Source organism: Bos javanicus, chromosome 21 (genome assembly GCF_032452875.1).
Source record: "Bos javanicus breed banteng chromosome 21, ARS-OSU_banteng_1.0, whole genome shotgun sequence".
In the NCBI taxonomy this organism is placed as follows: Eukaryota; Metazoa; Chordata; class Mammalia; order Artiodactyla; family Bovidae; genus Bos; species Bos javanicus.
Window position 1 is genome coordinate 32,669,556 of NC_083888.1, and position 16,662 is coordinate 32,686,217.

Here is a 16,662-nt window from a genome sequence, read left to right on the forward strand (position 1 = left end):
TTGGCTATGTGCAGGCACTGTCCTGCTGACGTGTTTGGCTCATAAATCCCCCCTAACAGCCATCTGGAATTCCTGTTATAAATGGAGAAGCGGAAGCATGGCAGCATTAAGTAACATCCTGACAACAAGCAGGTGTGGAGTGGTTTGTACTCAGGCTCAGCCACGTCGGTCCTGCCTCTGAGTGGTGGAGGGAAAGGGGCTTTGTGTCTGGGGGGCAGCAGGGTTGTCTGCCAGAGCCTCATGCTACCCTCACCCAGAGCACTCCTTCCAATGGCAGCCAAGGGACTAAGTCAGCCCAGAAGAGACCTCAGGTACCTCCAGGCACCAGCCAGCCCCCAGCTCCTACCTCGGGCATCAGTCATTTGCCTCCCCACCAGAGGCAGCCCAGACCCTGGGTACCACTCACACCAGCTCTGCTACTCTGCACCTCCCTCACTGGGCCCTATTTCCCGGTCTATGAAATGATGTTGATTATCTCTTGCATATTGGGTGGTTGTGAAACACTGGCCATCCATTGTCCACCACAGTACCCCTTGCCCAGGGGATGGTGGATGCCCCAGATGTTGGGAGATCCAGACGCAGTGGGGACTTGAACCCCTTCCCAGGCAGAACCAGACTAAGAAAGGGTTGCACAGGGTCTGTAAGCAGCTTCCCAGAGCGCCTCGTGCTTGAATGTGCGGTGGAGGCTATGGAATGATTTTCCAGCCCCTTGAGGTTCCCTGAGGCCCACGAGGCACAGGGACAATTGAAGGAACCTGGAGTGCCCCAAACTGAAAAAGGGCCAGACCCATGGAGGCTTAAGGGTGGGATCAAAGGAGCAGGTGGTGGGAAGGCAGGAGACTGGGGAGGATGAGCCGAAGGTCCAGTCTAACCTGGGACCACGGTGGGCACACAGGCCCAGTGCCAGGGTCCACAGCCATGTTTGTAGCCAAGTAGACAAAAAGTAGCAAAACACCAAAAAACAGAAGAAAATAAAGACAAAATCAAAATGAATAAAATTTAATTAAATATCTACACGACAACACGTTGTCAAGTAATTAACTGAACCCAACTCAAGTAAGTATATATGAATGACCTTTAATGAGGAATGCAGGCAAAATTTCACACGAGTGATAGGATCAGGGATTCAGCTTCTAAAATTCAAAGTGCCAGGGGCCTGCCTAGAGTCTTCAAACGTGCCAACCCCAAAACTTACATGCCTCCCTGGGGAAAGGAGGGTCCCAAGATTGATTTCAGATTACTTTTCTATTGGGTGGGTTAACGAGAAAGCAAAAGGGAAATTCAGGTCATTACAGAAAAATGAAGTGATGTTCCCTCGCACGTGTTCATTTGTAAATGGAGACCCTGAGTCACTGCAGACCTCGCTGTGCAATGCCACCCTCAGCCTCTTCATCCCTGGGGGGCTGGCGGGACTCACCCCACCCTCACAGTCCCTGCACATTTCAGCAGTTAGTTTGCCAGCCTCCCATTCTTTCACACCTCTGGAGCTAAGATCTGCCAACCCCTCTGGAGTTAATCAAGGTGACTTTAGGGAATGAGGCCAGAGAGCTGGGTTCAAGTCTATCCGCACCTCTGACCCACTGTGTGATCCTAGCCAGGTCGCATCCTCTTTCAGGCCAAGCCTCAGCCTCTTTGTCTGTGAAATGGCATAACTGCCTACCAGGGCTGCCATGTGGACCACGGAGGACGCAACCGTGTGAGACACTGCTTTTTAAACAGACTAGACTGCACTGGGGTTTGACTAACCAAACAAAACCAAAGGAAAAAAGCTTTGCCAAAGCCCGGAGCAGGGTTTCACAATCAGCCCTTCTGAGCTATATCTGGGGGAGGTGAATTTTTATGCTTCCTCATGGTCTTTTTGCCAAGGCCTCACCATCTCCTCTTGCCCCAAGCAGCAGAGAGAGGGATCAGAGCTGCAGTGGTGGGGAAGCAGGTTGGGGTGGGTTGGGGTGGGTGAGGGAGCCAAGCCGGCTTGGCTCCTGGAGGCCTGAGTCAGCGGGCGGGCAGGCAGGGCGGGCCCAGTCCTTGCAGGCTTGGGGAGGAGATGGTGCAGGAATGTTCCTCCCGCCCAGGCCTGGGACTTGCCCACCACATCCTGGCTCTTAGATGTGAGATGCCTGGAGCTTAGTTGAGTGGGTTCAGCCAGGGGCCTTCAGAGGCAGTCTGGCCCCAGGAACTGCCCAGGAGTGGCCAAGGCCAGGCCACAGAGCCTACTGGGAACTGGTCTCTGACCCCAGAGCATACCCCATCCCCACTGGGTGATATAGACAGGTTTCCCGTCTGTGCAACGAGGAACTGCACTTGGTGGTGTCAGATAATGAAGGATCCGGACTGGTTCCCCCAGGAGGTGATGCTGGCCGACTCTAAGAGCATCTATGTGTGTGACACCTTCGCTACGTGCACGTGCGACTTTGTGGCCACGCATGGCTTGAGTGTGTGTGCCACTGGGTGAGTCCTGCGTGCACAGGACTATGGTGGGGCCATGAGTGACAAAGTGACTGAGAGAGACGACGTGCATGTGGGTGTGGGCAAGTGTGGACGTGGCTGGGGATGTGTGACTGCTGCACTGTGGCTAGGAGTACAGGTGTGTCAGCATGTGACCATGCGAGTGTGTGTGTGTGTGTGTGTGTGGAGCCAGGTGTGACCTGTGTGCCCATGGGCAGGCTGTGTGGCTGTATCTGCTTTGGGTTGGGCAACCGTGTCTGTGACCAGACCTGGCTCTGCTACAGCCGTGGCCCAGCAGTGGCCCCATGGTCCATGGCCCTCCTGTGCCCAGGAAGCAATAGGGTGCAGGATCACAGAGCCATCCCCATTCTCCAACCCCCATTTGAGGCCACAAAGCAGACTCCTTCCCTGGGCTGGGCCAAGACAGGCTCAGGGTCCCCTGCCCCCCACCTCCAGGTCCTGGTAGCTGCCCAGGGCAGAAAGAGAGGCCTTGTTTTCCACCCTCCTCCCAAGGGAGGAAACTAGAGGCAGCTGGGCCCAGCTCAGTCTGGAACATCTGCCTGGTGTGTGACTAAGGCCGGCCAGTAGCCCCAGCCACCACCAGACTGGGCCCCCACGCACACTGGTCCCCCGGCCCTTGCTGAAAGAGGCTGGCCAGCCCAAATCAATCTCAAATTCCCCCAGCACCCTGATCCTCACAGAGAGAAGGGCTGTGACATCCCCGCTTCCACCACACAGACGTCCGTCCCAGCCTAGAGACCTCAGAGGCTTGGCCCGTCCTTCCCTTCCCTTACTTCACATCTCGATACTTTTCCTGCGTGCAGCCCCTCCTGAGAAACGTGTCAGACTAAGCCCCCTCACCCTGAGGACGGAAGGTGTGGGAGGTGGTCACCCCTCTCAAGAGACACAAGAGGCGACACTCTTCCCAGGGCAGGAAGCATGAACAGGGGACTCTCCAGGCACTGGTGTTAAGAGCATTCCCATCACTCAACACAGACGAGCCCTGGGAAGACCACCCCCTCACTCTCGCCTCTCCCCATAGTCAGAGAGCTCACTGCAGAAGGCTGCCTAGAGGTTGAAGTGAGAAGAGGTTAAGGGTGGGAAGGGCCTCAGATGGGCTGGAAAATGAAAGGAGGACAGGGAGGAGAGAGGGGAAAATTCCACAGAAAGTCCCAAATCTGACCTAATTTTGACCCAGGGCCAGGGGCCCATTCCAGAAGTTCCTCTGAGGACGCTCTGCCCCAATCAGGGAGCCTCTGCTGCCTCTACCCGCTGTACCTGCCGCCCCTTATTCTATCTCACTGCCGTGAGCTCCCGCAGCCCCCAGCCCAGCCAAAGCCTCCCCTGATGCCCTGACCCCAGCCTCCCTTCCTCCGCCCAGTCTCCACTGCCCCCAAGAGAACCTTGACCCTCCAGCCCTCCTCTTTCCTGTGTGCAGATTCCTGTCCATCCTGCCTAGGATACATCCAAGGGCACAGCTTGGGGGTCCACCTCAGTTTCCAACCAGGAAGCCACTGCAGGTCTGGGCACCCTGGACTGGACGGCCCAGGGAAGGACACAGGGTCTGAGTCCCACCCCCTCCCCTGGACTGGGCTTTCCTGGGGACAAGGCTGGGATATGCCCTCCTGGAGATGAACCCCCTGTCTAGACTGTCCCTTCCTCATGTGACCCTCAGTCCTGGATCACAGAGCAGCAGGGCCAAAGCCCTGGCAGGACTCCACCCGTTTGAGAAAAGAGGAGAGTGAGGTCTCGAAAGGGTGTGCATTGAGCTGGGGTCCATGGCCACCCAGAGGCCCCCAGCTAGCCCCGACCACCAGCACTGCCCTCCCCCCACCAACTTTTGAGGTTCTGGAGTGAATGCTGTGCCCATCACGACCTCAGAATCTGGTCCAGCTGCTCCCAGGGACAACTAGGGCTCCACCCTTCCCTCCACCCTCATCCCCTGCCCCGGGATCCAAATAAGGAGTCATACTTTTGTTATCTTAATTGGAAAAGGTTTATCAAGAAAACAAGAAAGAATGAAGATTGAAGCAGCAGCAGCCAGAAATAGCCATGACCTCCTGGGAAGGCCAGCAGTGGCATCTGTCAGTTTCTGACCATACCCCGACCTGGGGGTGTGGGAAGAGCCCCCTTGAGGATGTAAACATTAGTGGGAGACAGCACAATCCCACCAGGACCTGGATGGCATCACAGTGAGCCTGGTGATGGGCAGGTGGGTCCGGGATCCCTGGGGCGACGGGTAAGCTGGCCCCTGGGAGCCGGAGGTCCAAGCCTGCCAGGAGTGTGAGAGCGATGGCTGGTGAACTCAAATACCCAGTAACCTGCGGGTGTCCCCTCCAGGCAGGTACCACCAAAATCCTGGGGTCTGTGGCTTGTCTCAGCACCTTGAGCCCAGGGCAAAGATGCTGCATGGTCCCCTAGCCAGGGGGTGAGGGGGCTCAGCTGGTGAAGGGGGAGTCGGGAGGGAGTTGGCCTGCAGCCCCTCCTGTGGGGTCGGGGGGAGCGGGGCAGGGCCAGGGCCATGGGAGCCAGGCAGATCCCCACCCTCTGTCACACAAGGGGACACACCAAGGGGGCACCAAACTTGCTGGGGAAAGACAAAGGAGAGGAGAAGAGGTGTTTCTTTCTCTGAATGCCTTCCCCCTTCACTGTCCCCACTTACTGTCTGGCAGTTCCTTGTCATCTTTCAAGACACACTGCTCACATGTCACCTGCTCCATGGAGTTATCCCTGACCGGCAGAACGAGTGGTCCCTTCCGCGAGCTTCCAGAAGCCCATTCCTTACCATCGATCATTCTGTATTGCCCCCGCCTGTTTCTGCGTCTGACCCCCACCTCAACTGGGTACAAGAGCAGGCGTGTCACAGCCCTGGATGCCCAGTGTCTGACTGCAGCAGGCCTGCGTGTCTACTGAACGAATGAGGGGGAAGTGGCCAGGTGGGCATGTGCTATAGGCTCCGGGGAAGCTAAGACCCTGGCCTGGCCTCAAGTGACTGACCAGCAGCCCAGGCCTGGGCCTGGAGGGCTCCTGGCCCCGTTCCCATCCCTGCTGTGCCCCCAGCTCTAAGGGGTGGGGGACTTTCCCAGGGATATTCATGACTCCTCCAAAGGCCACCCCCAACTCCCCGCCCTCCAGGCACTGCTGGTGTGGGAAGGCCCTGGGGGCGGGGCGAGGGCCTGGGCCAGCGGTCAGAGGCTGTCATACATGCGCAGCGTCTTCTCCAGCTGCTGGCCGACCCGCTGGTAGAACAGGATCTGCTGGCGCAGGTAGTTCTGCATCATGTGCTTGAAGTCGAGCTCGCGGCGCTGGTGGAAGTGGTTCATCTCGGCCTGCAGGGCAAAGCCCACCACGCGGCAGCGCCGGCGAATGCCATCAGCCTCCTCCTGCGCCATGCGGCCCTCGTCACTCATGCGCTGGCTCTCCTTCACCTTGGCGAAGGCGCCTGGCACAGGCAGAGCGGAGGTCAAGGGCGGTTAGGGCTCCGGTCTCTCCCATTCGCTCCCTAACCCCGCCCTGAGACCCTTCGAGGGCAGACAGTACCGTCATCGGCTCAACTCAGTCCTCCCTCCTGGACTCCAGACCCACGGTCCAGCCACTTGATGTCTCCACAGGGATGTTCCCCGAACCCTCACCTTCAGCATGTCCTAAGCCAGATGTACCATCTTCCCTCCAAACATGAGGCACTGCCAGCAGCGTACACCTGACTGGTCACAGCCCTGTTAGCTGTACTGACTTCTACGACCAGGCTGTCCCCATCCACCACAGGCCTCATCAGCCCTCATGCTGGTTCCCCATTCAGCTCAGATATCACCTCTCCAGGAAGCCTTCTGGGCAGTCCCACTGCATCAGGTGCCTCGCCTGCTCCCAGGTGTCCTGGGCTTCCCTCTACCACAGCTCTTACCTCTCTGTGGTTTTTCTGACTGCGTCCCTCCAGGTATGAGCTCAATGTCTCTAGCACCTAGAACAAAGCCTAGCCCACGCAGATTCTGACATGTGTCTGCTAAACAGATTCAATCTCACTGGACTGCTGCAACAGGCCCCCCACGGGTCTCCCCACTTCAGTCCCAACCTCTGAGAGGTTCTCCATAGAACCTGAAGAGCAGCCAAGCTGGCACCCATAGCTCTAGGTCTCCCCTGGCTTCCTTCTGGCCTGCAGAGCAAGGTCCCCCGTTCTCCTGGCCTGGGAGGCCCTCTGGGAGTTGACCCCTGCACCTGTTCTGCACTGACCCCATATTCATCAAACGCACCCTTTCTCTCTCTGCCTCCCAGATCCTTATGCATAATTCAAGGCTCTGATCAGGTGCCACTCCCACAGGGAGCATCCTTCTCCCTGCCACCATCACACTGCTGATTCTAAAACAGAGACCACCTGGAGTTTTCCTTTGTGTGCGTCTCTCATATAGGCTCTGCTCCCTCCTCACCCCAGTCCCCAGGCGACTAGAGCAGGCCATTGTCATAACCAGGTGACAGACGGGGAACCAGGGGATGAACCTGCAGAAGGGACCCAATTTGGAAGAACCTGAGTGAATCAACAAGCAATTGGTGAAAGGATTTCAGTTCTGAATTAACGGGCACTTGACTGATTCTGCGCTGAAGCCAGTGGGCAGTTGCTGAGCCGGGGAGGCAGTCTGCCTGTGCCTGGCAGGCACTCCTCGCAGGGCTGTAGGGAATCCACAGTGTGAAGAAGAGTGTGGAGGTGGGCAGGCTTGGTACAGAGGACAGCATGCTCCCGGAGTGCTTCAAAAGCACCCACCGCTCATGAGTAACAGGCTTGTTTTTAATGCTTCTCACCTCTTCCTTAAGGGGGAGCCTCTCAGGGACCTTTGAAACATAATCTGTTTACTCTCAAGTTGTTGGCTGCATTCAGGACGCATTTACTGAACATTTACTATGTGCTGGAAATAACCCTGCCTTTAGAAGGAGCAGTACCCACGGAAGACGGCAAGTGTGTGCTAATCGGCAAATAGTGGCATTTCGGGCAAGCCAACTCACATTTGCAACACTTCCAGGACTGCCAACACAGCACCCAAAAGAACTCCGCAGTGCCCAGCTCCCAGCCCGCTCAGCCCTTTCAGCACCTTCCTTGAACCACCTCTTCTTGCCTCTTGTTCCATCCTTATTGATTCATTCAGATTCTTCCAAATTGTGTCCCTTCCCTAGGTTGATCGCCCAGACCTGGGCAGAAGGAGAGGGACTGACCATGGGACCAAGACGAAACCCCCCTGAGAGGCTTCAGAACTAGAGCAGCCTTAGAGGACAGCTGTCCAGCCCCTACCCCCAGGGCCACCTTCACCTCCACCACCACGCCAGTACTCTTCAGAGGAAACTCAGGCCCTGGTGGGAAAGGACTTGTCCAGGGGCTCCCAGCCTCCTTCCTGCCCACAAAGTGTGGGATATCTGGCCCTGAGGGAGCCCTGCAGAGCGGGGAGTGGACACCACTTCTACTGCAGGGGGCCCAGGCCAAGTCCTCCAGGCACATACGTGAGGCGTCCAGACAATGGACTCAGGAATTTGAGAAGGTCCCAAGAGGTAGAAAGAACCAGAAGAAGAAAGGTAGAAAATAGCTGGACAAAGAAACTAGAGTTAGGCTTCAGCAAAGGAAACATATCAGCCTGGATTCCACCTTCCTGAGAAAGTCTGGGTGCAGTGGGGATGGACCTGCATTTAAGAAGCTATTTAAGGCCTTAAATAGCCCATGGCCTTGGGCTTCCCTGGTGGCTCAAATGGTAAAGAATCCACCTGCAATGCAGGAGACCTAGGTTCGATCCCTGGGTTAGGAAGATCCCCTGGAGAAGGGAATGGTTACCCACTCCAGTATTCTTGCCTGGAGAATCCCATGGACAGAGGAGTCTGGTGGGTTACAAAGTCCATGGGGTCACAAAGTGTCAGACCTGACTGAGCGAGTAAGCACAAGCCCATGGCCTTAGAGGAAGGAAATCGAGGCCCAGATATAGGAATGAATCTATTGCAATTGCTAGGTATCCACAGACAGGCAGGGAGCCAGGGATGGGGGGCGAAGGCTCTGGGGGCCAGAGGAGGCCCCACCCTGCTCTCTGTCACCCTCCACCCTGTGACTCAGATGTGGGACTGGTACCAGCTAACACTAACGCACCCCAGAGACAAACCGGGAGTCAGGGCTTGGGCCAGTCCCCCCTCACCCCACCACATTCCACCTAGGACTCACCATGAGAGCTGAGGAGCCCGGGCACCTCCTGCCATGGCAGTTGTCCTATAGACCGGATCCCAGGAACAGGGACGGGAAGGTTGGAGTTTCAGATCCCCAGGGTCTCAGGCATATTCCCTAAACTCCCCCTGAATCCACCTTGTCCCTACCCTAGGTTGAGGGCAGGAGGTCTGGGTCCTAGTCCACTGTGTCACCTCCAACAAGGACTGCAGGTCTCCCCACTGTAAACAGGACAGGCTGGACTACATACGATGCTGCTGACAGCTGCTCAGGGCAGTATAGCACTTTAGAGTTTCCACATCAGTAAAATGGGATCATGATGGTCCTCGCCCTCTAATTAGAGCAGAGGTTTAATTGAACTAATATGTTTAAAGTACTTGGGATGGAGCTCCAGGAGCTCCAGGATAAGAGCTCCAGAAGCTATGTGCAGCTAGGTGCAAACTGCTTTTCAGTCACAGCCAAGACCCAGCTGGTGGTGGCTCAGGGCCATATGATTCTCTGTTCCTGGGAGCCTAGGAGGGGAGGCAGAAGGAGAGCTTGTGATGGCCCAGAGCACAGAGGCTAGACCCACCTATTCCCCCAGGGTAGAACTTGGTCCTGCAAGGGCCACTTTGCCTTGGCCAACCTGTGAGCACTGTGACCCCTCCATGCATGCTGTGTGGTCCAGGGCCTGCCTTCTGGAGGGCCTCCGTCCATCCTCCACAGAGGATGCCAGCTGAGTTGGTGCGAGAGCACCAACTCCCTCCCTGGTCCTTCCCCTCTGGCTCATCTACCCCAGGCATCCACCCCTTAGGGAGCCCCCTCTCCCATCTGTCTGGCACAGTGGCTACAACCTGGCTGTGGAGTTAGAGACACTGGGGCTCCAATCCTGCTCTGATGATCAGCCCACCTCACTGCCCCTCATCGGAGAATGGGGGGACCCACACTGACCTCCGTGGTTTGTGACGAGTCTTAGGACAGAGTCCTGCCCTGGCTGGCTCTCAGGCAGGGGCCCTGGACAGCCACTGTTTCCCCTTGCTGTCCCAGATTAACTATTATCAAGGCTCTCTTTTCCCCCCAAAAGACTGCCTTGGTTTGAATGATTAATCACATGGTTACCCTTCTCCCTTTAGGAGAAACCCCTGGACTGAGCTCCAGGGACTGGGCTGGTGGGCAGACAAGGCTGATAGGCTTCACCTCTGCACCAAATGGGTTCCATGGCCCATTTTCCTAAGCTTTCTCAGGGGAGGAAATTCAATCAGGGTCACCTCAAAGACAACATTTGTCCAAATTCTGGTCTCCTAAACCCTACCAGGCCTCCTGTCTCCTTCCTTCCAAAGCCTCTCCCACATGCACGCCATGCTTTAGAAAGTGTATGAACAGGCTGACAGCATCCTGGGCACCCAGGGCCCAACTTTCCTGCTCCTCCCTCTGTGAAAGGTCTCTATCCACAGGGCCACCATGGGACTTCTTCTCCCCATAGCAGGCTGTGGCTCCCCAAAGCCGGCCCAACTCTGTCTCAGCCAGAGTCCAGCCCCGCTCCCTAACCACTGTAGTACCTGCCCCATACAGGGCTGGGAGTGGTGGTACAGAGCCTAGAAAGTGGAATAGTAAGCCCCAAAGCCCTTGGCCAAATGGGGAGGGGTCCTCTGGGTAAGGGAAGGTGGATGTGGCATCTGTCTGAAGTTGAATACATCACCCCCAGAGGACCACTGACCCCTCATCTTAGCCTCCAGTGGAAACTCAGAAGTGGCCCTCTCAGCTCTGTGCCCCTGATCCAGGGCCAGAAAGGCCAGACTGCCTTTATCCCTCCTGCTCTAATGGGAGCCTGGGAGCCCTGAATCCAGGGTTGCCTTCCTGCCCCTAGCTCTGTCCTAGATGGAGGGTCCCCAGCCACACATGTGGCAGCTATTTCATCACTGCCCCTGCTCACCTTTCTCCTGCTGCCCACACAGGAACACGCCATCCGAGGAGCTGGTTCAACCAGCTTTCCCAGGCCCTAGAGCAGCAGAGCGTGGCTCTACTTAAGGCGACACTTGCCCCAGTGGGCCAGCCGGCCCCAGCCACCACCCCTGCCCTGTCCCTGCCCAGAACTCAGAGCCGAAACTAAGGCATCGTTCTGTCCTCGACCAGACCCTCCCCAGGACTCTCTTCCCCACCCCACCCCCCTGAAGGCCTGAGAGCTCACAGTGTCCACTCTGTGTTACAGACTGAGGAACTAATGCCCAGAGAGAGGAAGGCACTGCCCAGGGACACACAGCAAATTGGGGGCAGAGCCAGGACCAGAACTCAGGTCATGTCTCCTGAAGCTGAAAGAAGGGAAGGAGGAAGAGAGGAATGTGGAGAAGGAAAAAAAGAACAGAGAGGAGAAGGAGGAAGAAGAGACAGTAAGGGGAGAAAAGAGTCTGGAAGCTGGAGAAGTTCTAGAAGTTAACTTCCTAAAGATGGTTGGATGGCATCACTGACTCAATGGACATGAGTCTGAGCAAATTCCGGTAGATAGAGCAGGACAGGCAAGCCCGGCGTGCTGTAGTCCATGGGGTTGCAAAGAATCAGACTGAATAGTCTGATAGTGACTGAACAACAACAACAAAAGGAAAACAAGGCTGGTTTACGAGCAGTGACCAGGGTAGGGCGGTGATGTTTGCTGTCCCCCAGGCTCAGTGCAGAGCCGGCTTCCTGGCCCCGCCCAGAGGAAAACTCTCCACCAAGCCAGGCCTGACCTCAGGGCTCAGGGGCCTGGGAGCCAGCCCCACGCCCTGCAGACGTTCTTCCTGAGTTACCAAGCAGCCCTGGGGAGGACCACACCTCCCTCCTGCCCTGCCTGTAGTCCACAAGACTCAGCCACCTGCCGGTCAGCTCCTGACTCAGTGCTCAGGCAAGAAGAGAAGCCAGGCTCAGGAAGGGGGAATCGGATGGACCATGTGGGCAGTGCCCTGGACCCCCGGTTTCTCCTTCAGCCCAGTCCGGGTGCCCCTCGGTGACCCGGCTATGAGTCACTTCCCTGGCAGTTCCTTGATAGCCCCACAGTAACAGGGACCCATCCTGTCCCTCCCCTAGGGAGGAGACCGTGAGAACTGAACACACAGCTGAGCTTGGGAGGTGGCCAAAATGCATGTGTCCTTGGGGAGGTGCAAAAGGAAGGGACAGTCCCAGCTAGGCCATGGACTCCTTGTGCAGCCACCCTTGTGTGGACACAGCTTGTTCATCTGCAAAATGGGGAGAGCCAACCCTCCTGAACACAGATAGGGAGGAAGCTCACAGATAGGATGTGTAGCCATGAGAACAGTCTCTGAAGTTGCAAAGGCAGGGAGGTGAGCTGCTGACAAGCGTTATGCTCTGATAGGTACGCTCTGTGCTCTCGTTATCTGGGTCTGTGTCCATGTCCCCCACAAGCCTGTGGGCTCCTCAAGGGCAAGGCCTGGGCCCTGGTCAGCTCTGTGTTCCCAGAACCCAGCCTAATAACTTGGAGGACTCGATGTATAATGGGTAAATGAGTAAATGAGACAGAAACAGAGAAAATGAATGAATGAATGAATGAGTGAGTGAGTGAATGAATGAACAGACAAGAAGGTAAACAGTGAACTCCATGAGGACAGGGACCAGCCCTGCCCATAAATATCCCTGTACCTAGAATAGCACCTGTCATCTGCTAGGTGCTCAACACCCTTGCTGAATGAACGGATGAGACAGAGACCGAAAGACTAGCTGAGCCGCTCTGCTCCATCTAGGCCATCCTCATAGCCCCTGTGCCCTGCAGAGCGCAGACGCTGTCAGAGTCTCCAGCCCACACTGGCTCTTACCTTTCTGCAGGTGAATGATGTCGGGGAAGTTGGAGAGCAGTCCCTGGTAGAGAGACAGTGTGTCGAGCATCCGGAAGAGGTCATTCTTGGGCTGCTCAGCGAACATTTCACCAACCATTTCATAGGTTCGGCCCGTGTGAGAGATGGCGCTGTTGAGGGCCTCGGAGCTGAAGGGGGGGTCCATCTGGAAGGCATGGCTGATGGCCTGGAAGGCATTGCCCAGCTTCTGGAATTCCTTGCGGAAGCCCCCCACATGCTTGCGCACCAGCTCTGAGGCCACCGTGCTGAGCTGCAGGACGCTGTCGTCCATCTTCTTGCTGAAGGCTTTGAAGGTGTCCACGCGGTCCTCCACGTCCTGCAGGTCCTGGTGCTCTGTGGGGATCTGGAAGGTGAGCAGGAAGCTGGCGCCCACCATCTCATCCTTCTCAGCCCGGCGTTTGCCCATCTTCCACTGCTTGTCATCCAGGCAGCTGAGGAAATGCTGGAAACCCTCATACTGGGACAGCACAGGGTGGCTGGTCATGTGGTCCATCCAGAGGATGAGCCGCCGCTTCCGCTTCTCAATAAAGTCCTCCTCAAAGCGACCTGTGGCCTGCTTCTCTGGGAGGTGGGGCACCGAAATGACAGTGAATTTGTGCAGCAGGCGGTTGTAGAGCCAGTCGAAGTGTTTGTAGCGCCGGTAGACAGGTGAGCTGGCGTGGGTGGGTGTGAGCTTGTAGGAGATGTAGCTTTTGATGCCCTTGAATTTGGTCTGTTTGGTTGGGTCCTCCACGGAGCACGAAAACGGATGGGGGTTGGCCTTCCACTGGGGGCCGTGAGGGCCCATTTCAATGGAGTATGTCTCAGCGATCTTGGCCATCATGGGCACGTCACCCAGGATGAAGGCCTCCACGCCAGAGCGCACGAAGCACGAGAAGCGGTTGAGGTTGCGCCCCACCACGCTGCCTCTCTTGGCAGATGCCAGGCTGTCCTGCCGCTCCAGGGGTGGCTTGGGCCGGAAGGCCATGTGTTGGCTGGGGTAGGCACCAGGGTAGGAGAGGTTGAGCGGAGGGTGCCCATTGGTGCCCAGCCCACCGGCCCGTGGCTCCTCCACCACCGTGCATCCGTCATCCCAGTCATCCCAGTCATCGTCATCGTCCTCCTCGAAACTACCCTGGTTTGACAGAAAGCCACTGCCGCCGCCACTCCTGGAAGTGTTGGAGCTGTCATATAAGCTCACCTGGGTGCCCAGAGAGCCTGCGGGGCTGCTGGAGTAGTTGGCATGGTTGGAGCCGGTGTCAGAACGGAGGATCTCCACGTAAGAGGCAGGGAAGAGCCCAGTCTCCCCACGGCTGTTCTGGCCCTGCAGCCAGCCATCCAGCGAGGTCTCACTGAAGATGACCAGGTCCTCGTCCTGCCAGATGCTGATCTCCTCCTTGTTCTCGCTGCGGAAGTCATAAAGGGCTCGCCCTTTGAGTGCCATGTCTGGGCCAGTGGTAGAGACGATGAGGAGAGTCCCACCCAGAACTGAGGACACTTGTTAGGGTGTCCAAGGATGCACGAGCAACAGCCCTCAGTCTCTCAGCCCTTACTGTGGGGTCTGAGCACCCACAGAAGGTATCCAGCCTCCCTCTCTTCAAAGCAATGTCCACGGCCCAGAATCGGCCCTACCAGGTCTGCCCGCACTCGCCTGTGAGCCGGGCCGGCTCATGTCCCTGGTCTTCCTCCCTTCCTTCCGCAGCCCCTGCAGGGGAGAGTCTCTCCTCCCACTCCTAGAAGAAAAGTCAAATGACTCGGAGAAAACCAGCCCTGAGCAGGCAAGAATTCGACACTCTCCGCTGGAACAATGTTCTAAAATAGAAGAGAATCACTCGGAAACCACCGTCCCAGAAACTCCGGCAGCTCTGGCTCCCAGCTCCTTCTGGCTCCTCCAGCCTGGGCCTCGGGAGGCTCTCACATTCCTCTGCAGATCTCCTTCCTCCTTCCTCCTCCTCTTCCTGGACCACTGGGTTTTTAAAAATCCAGAAAATCCAAGAGGGGCAAGGAGAAAAGCGGCAGCCTCCTGAATCGAATCCAGGGGTGGATGTGTCCGGCTTCACAACAAGCCAGGCCGGGAAAACAAGGACTAAGGCTTACACAACAGGCCGGCCAACTCTGCGACCCGGCGGCCCGGCCCGGCCCCCAGCCCCCAGCCGGCTCGGGTGCCCTCTCCCCGCCCCCAAGCGGCCAGCCCCAACCCGGGGGAAAGGAGGGGACGCGACGAGGCGCTCGGACGACTCTTGGCCACTAACTGAGTGGCCTCTTTTGTTTGTCTAATTCCTCAGCAGTTTCTGAGCCTGAAGATGACCCTGATCCGAGTCCAAGGACCCTCGTCCAAAGGTAATCCTTTGGTAACCCGCCCCGGCTCGCCGGACGTAGACCCCGCACCCCTCGCGTGCACGCACACACTCAACAGGAGTTTGGAGAGTGAGCTCGGAGAGCTGACCGTGCGGCCGGCAGTCAGTCCCGCCGCCTGTCCGTCCGTCCTCCGCTCTGCCCTGCGGGATCCCGCCGGTGGGCGGCGGGCTGCGCCCCGAGCCCGCGTTCTTCTCTAGCGTTCGCGGCTCCTCGGCGCCGCCAGCGAGAAGCCAGATCCAAAACAACAGAAAAAAAGGCGATTCCGGGAGGTGGCGTCCCGAGGAAGGAGGGAATAGCCGGCGGGTGAAGGGGAGGGGGGGTTGAGGGGTGGGGAGAGGGAGGGAGAAGGAAAAGCAGGCTGGGGAATTGGGCAAACTCCGCGGCACTTCCTTGCGTCCTGGCTGGCCAGGGACGGCCGGGCTCCGCCCTCCCGCGGGCCTGGGACGCAGCAGCCTGGCTCCCGCCTACTCCTCTCTTTTCTGTTGTGGCGGGCGCCTTCACTCACTCGCGGGGAGATCGGGATGCGAGAGCAAGGAGACGATCGATCGCGGACGAGAGGCAGCCTCCGGGGCCAGACCCTAGGGCATCCGCACCCCCGCAGCCTGTCCGAGCTCTCAGAGAGACACCTCTCGCCCCGAGGGGCTCAAGCGCCGCGCGGGGGAGCTCTCCAGCCGCCGCCTAGCCTCCCGGGCTCCGTCACCCTCTTGCCTTTTCCGTGACGCAAGTGAGGAAAACTCTGAGTGTTTGCCACGTGCGGGGCTACAAGGAGAGCGCCAGAGCCGGGACCCGGGAGGTGGAGGAAGGGTGCGCGGAAACCCGCAGACCCCCGCTCCCGCTTCCCCGCCCCGCCACCGCCCCGGCGGAACGCCGCCGTGGCGCCGCCTGGGGATTGTTTTCTGGAGGGGGCCCCAGAGCCAGCGATGCCCTCACGGAAAAAGCTTTCCTAGTACCCTATACGGACAGGGCCAGGAGAACCCCTGTCCTGGGCGACTCCCTTCAGGGAGAAAGACAAGACTGTACATCTGTAGTGACGGGGAACAAGAGTAGGCACGATCAGGTTCCGCCGTGCTTTGTGCGGCGGCTGGCGGAGACCGGTGTCTTGTCTGCTAGCACCACGGAGACTAGAGGAATGGTCGGGCTGGGGCTCTGGGAAGAGGTAAAGGGTACTTGACCCTGGTCATTGATTCTGCCAGACATTGTGCTAGGCACTGGGGATCAGGGTACCAGAAGGTAGTGGGGGTGCCTGCCCTGGAGAGTTTACAATCTCCCCTCTTGTCTTATAAGAAGAGCTGGCACATTGAAAGAGCCCCTGATGCTGGGAAAGATTGAGCGCAGGAGGAGAAGAGGGTGACAGAGGATGAGACGGTTGGATGACATCACCGACTAAATGAACATGAGTTTGAGCAAACTCCAGGAGATAGTGAAGGACAGGGAAGCCTGGCATTCTGCAGTTCATGGTGTACCAAAGAGTTGGACACGCCTGAGCGACCTAACAACTCTTGTCCTCTGTTCATTCATTCTGTCTTTGTCTCATTCATTTGATCATGCACTCAAGGAAACATTAACTGAGTATTCTGTACCAGGCCTCCTGGGCTACAAAGACGAACAAGGCATTGTTTTCACCTACCAGAAGTTCAGACGGATCAGGAAAATAAAGCGACGTTCCCTGCCCAGTGTGGTCAGTGCCATGAAATGTGACTGGAAGGGCACCTATCCTAACCTGGGTTGAACAAGGATCAAGGAACACTTCCTGGAGGAGGAGTGTCAACTACAAATTGGCACTTGCCATCTACCTATCTAACTATAAGGATTAAAGCATGTGCTGCTACAGCACTGGCCTTCAACACCCCTGAAGGAGTTCAGGGTGGAAAGCAG

The 16,662-nt window shown here is 57.3% G+C and overlaps 1 protein-coding gene across 1 annotated transcript; it reads right to left on the reverse strand.

Annotated features, from left to right (window-relative positions):
- Nucleotides 1–1,061: 1,061 nt before the first annotated feature.
- Nucleotides 1,062–15,517, reverse strand: SNX33 (sorting nexin 33). The gene is made up of 2 exons (XM_061394767.1): nt 12,412–15,517; nt 1,062–5,887 (listed from the first exon to the last, which is right to left on the reverse strand). Exons 1-2 carry the CDS (start codon nt 13,871–13,873, stop codon nt 5,634–5,636), a joined length of 1,716 nt encoding a protein of 571 aa, XP_061250751.1. The 5' UTR covers nt 13,874–15,517; the 3' UTR covers nt 1,062–5,633.
- Between the last annotated feature and the right edge of the window lie 1,145 nt (nt 15,518–16,662).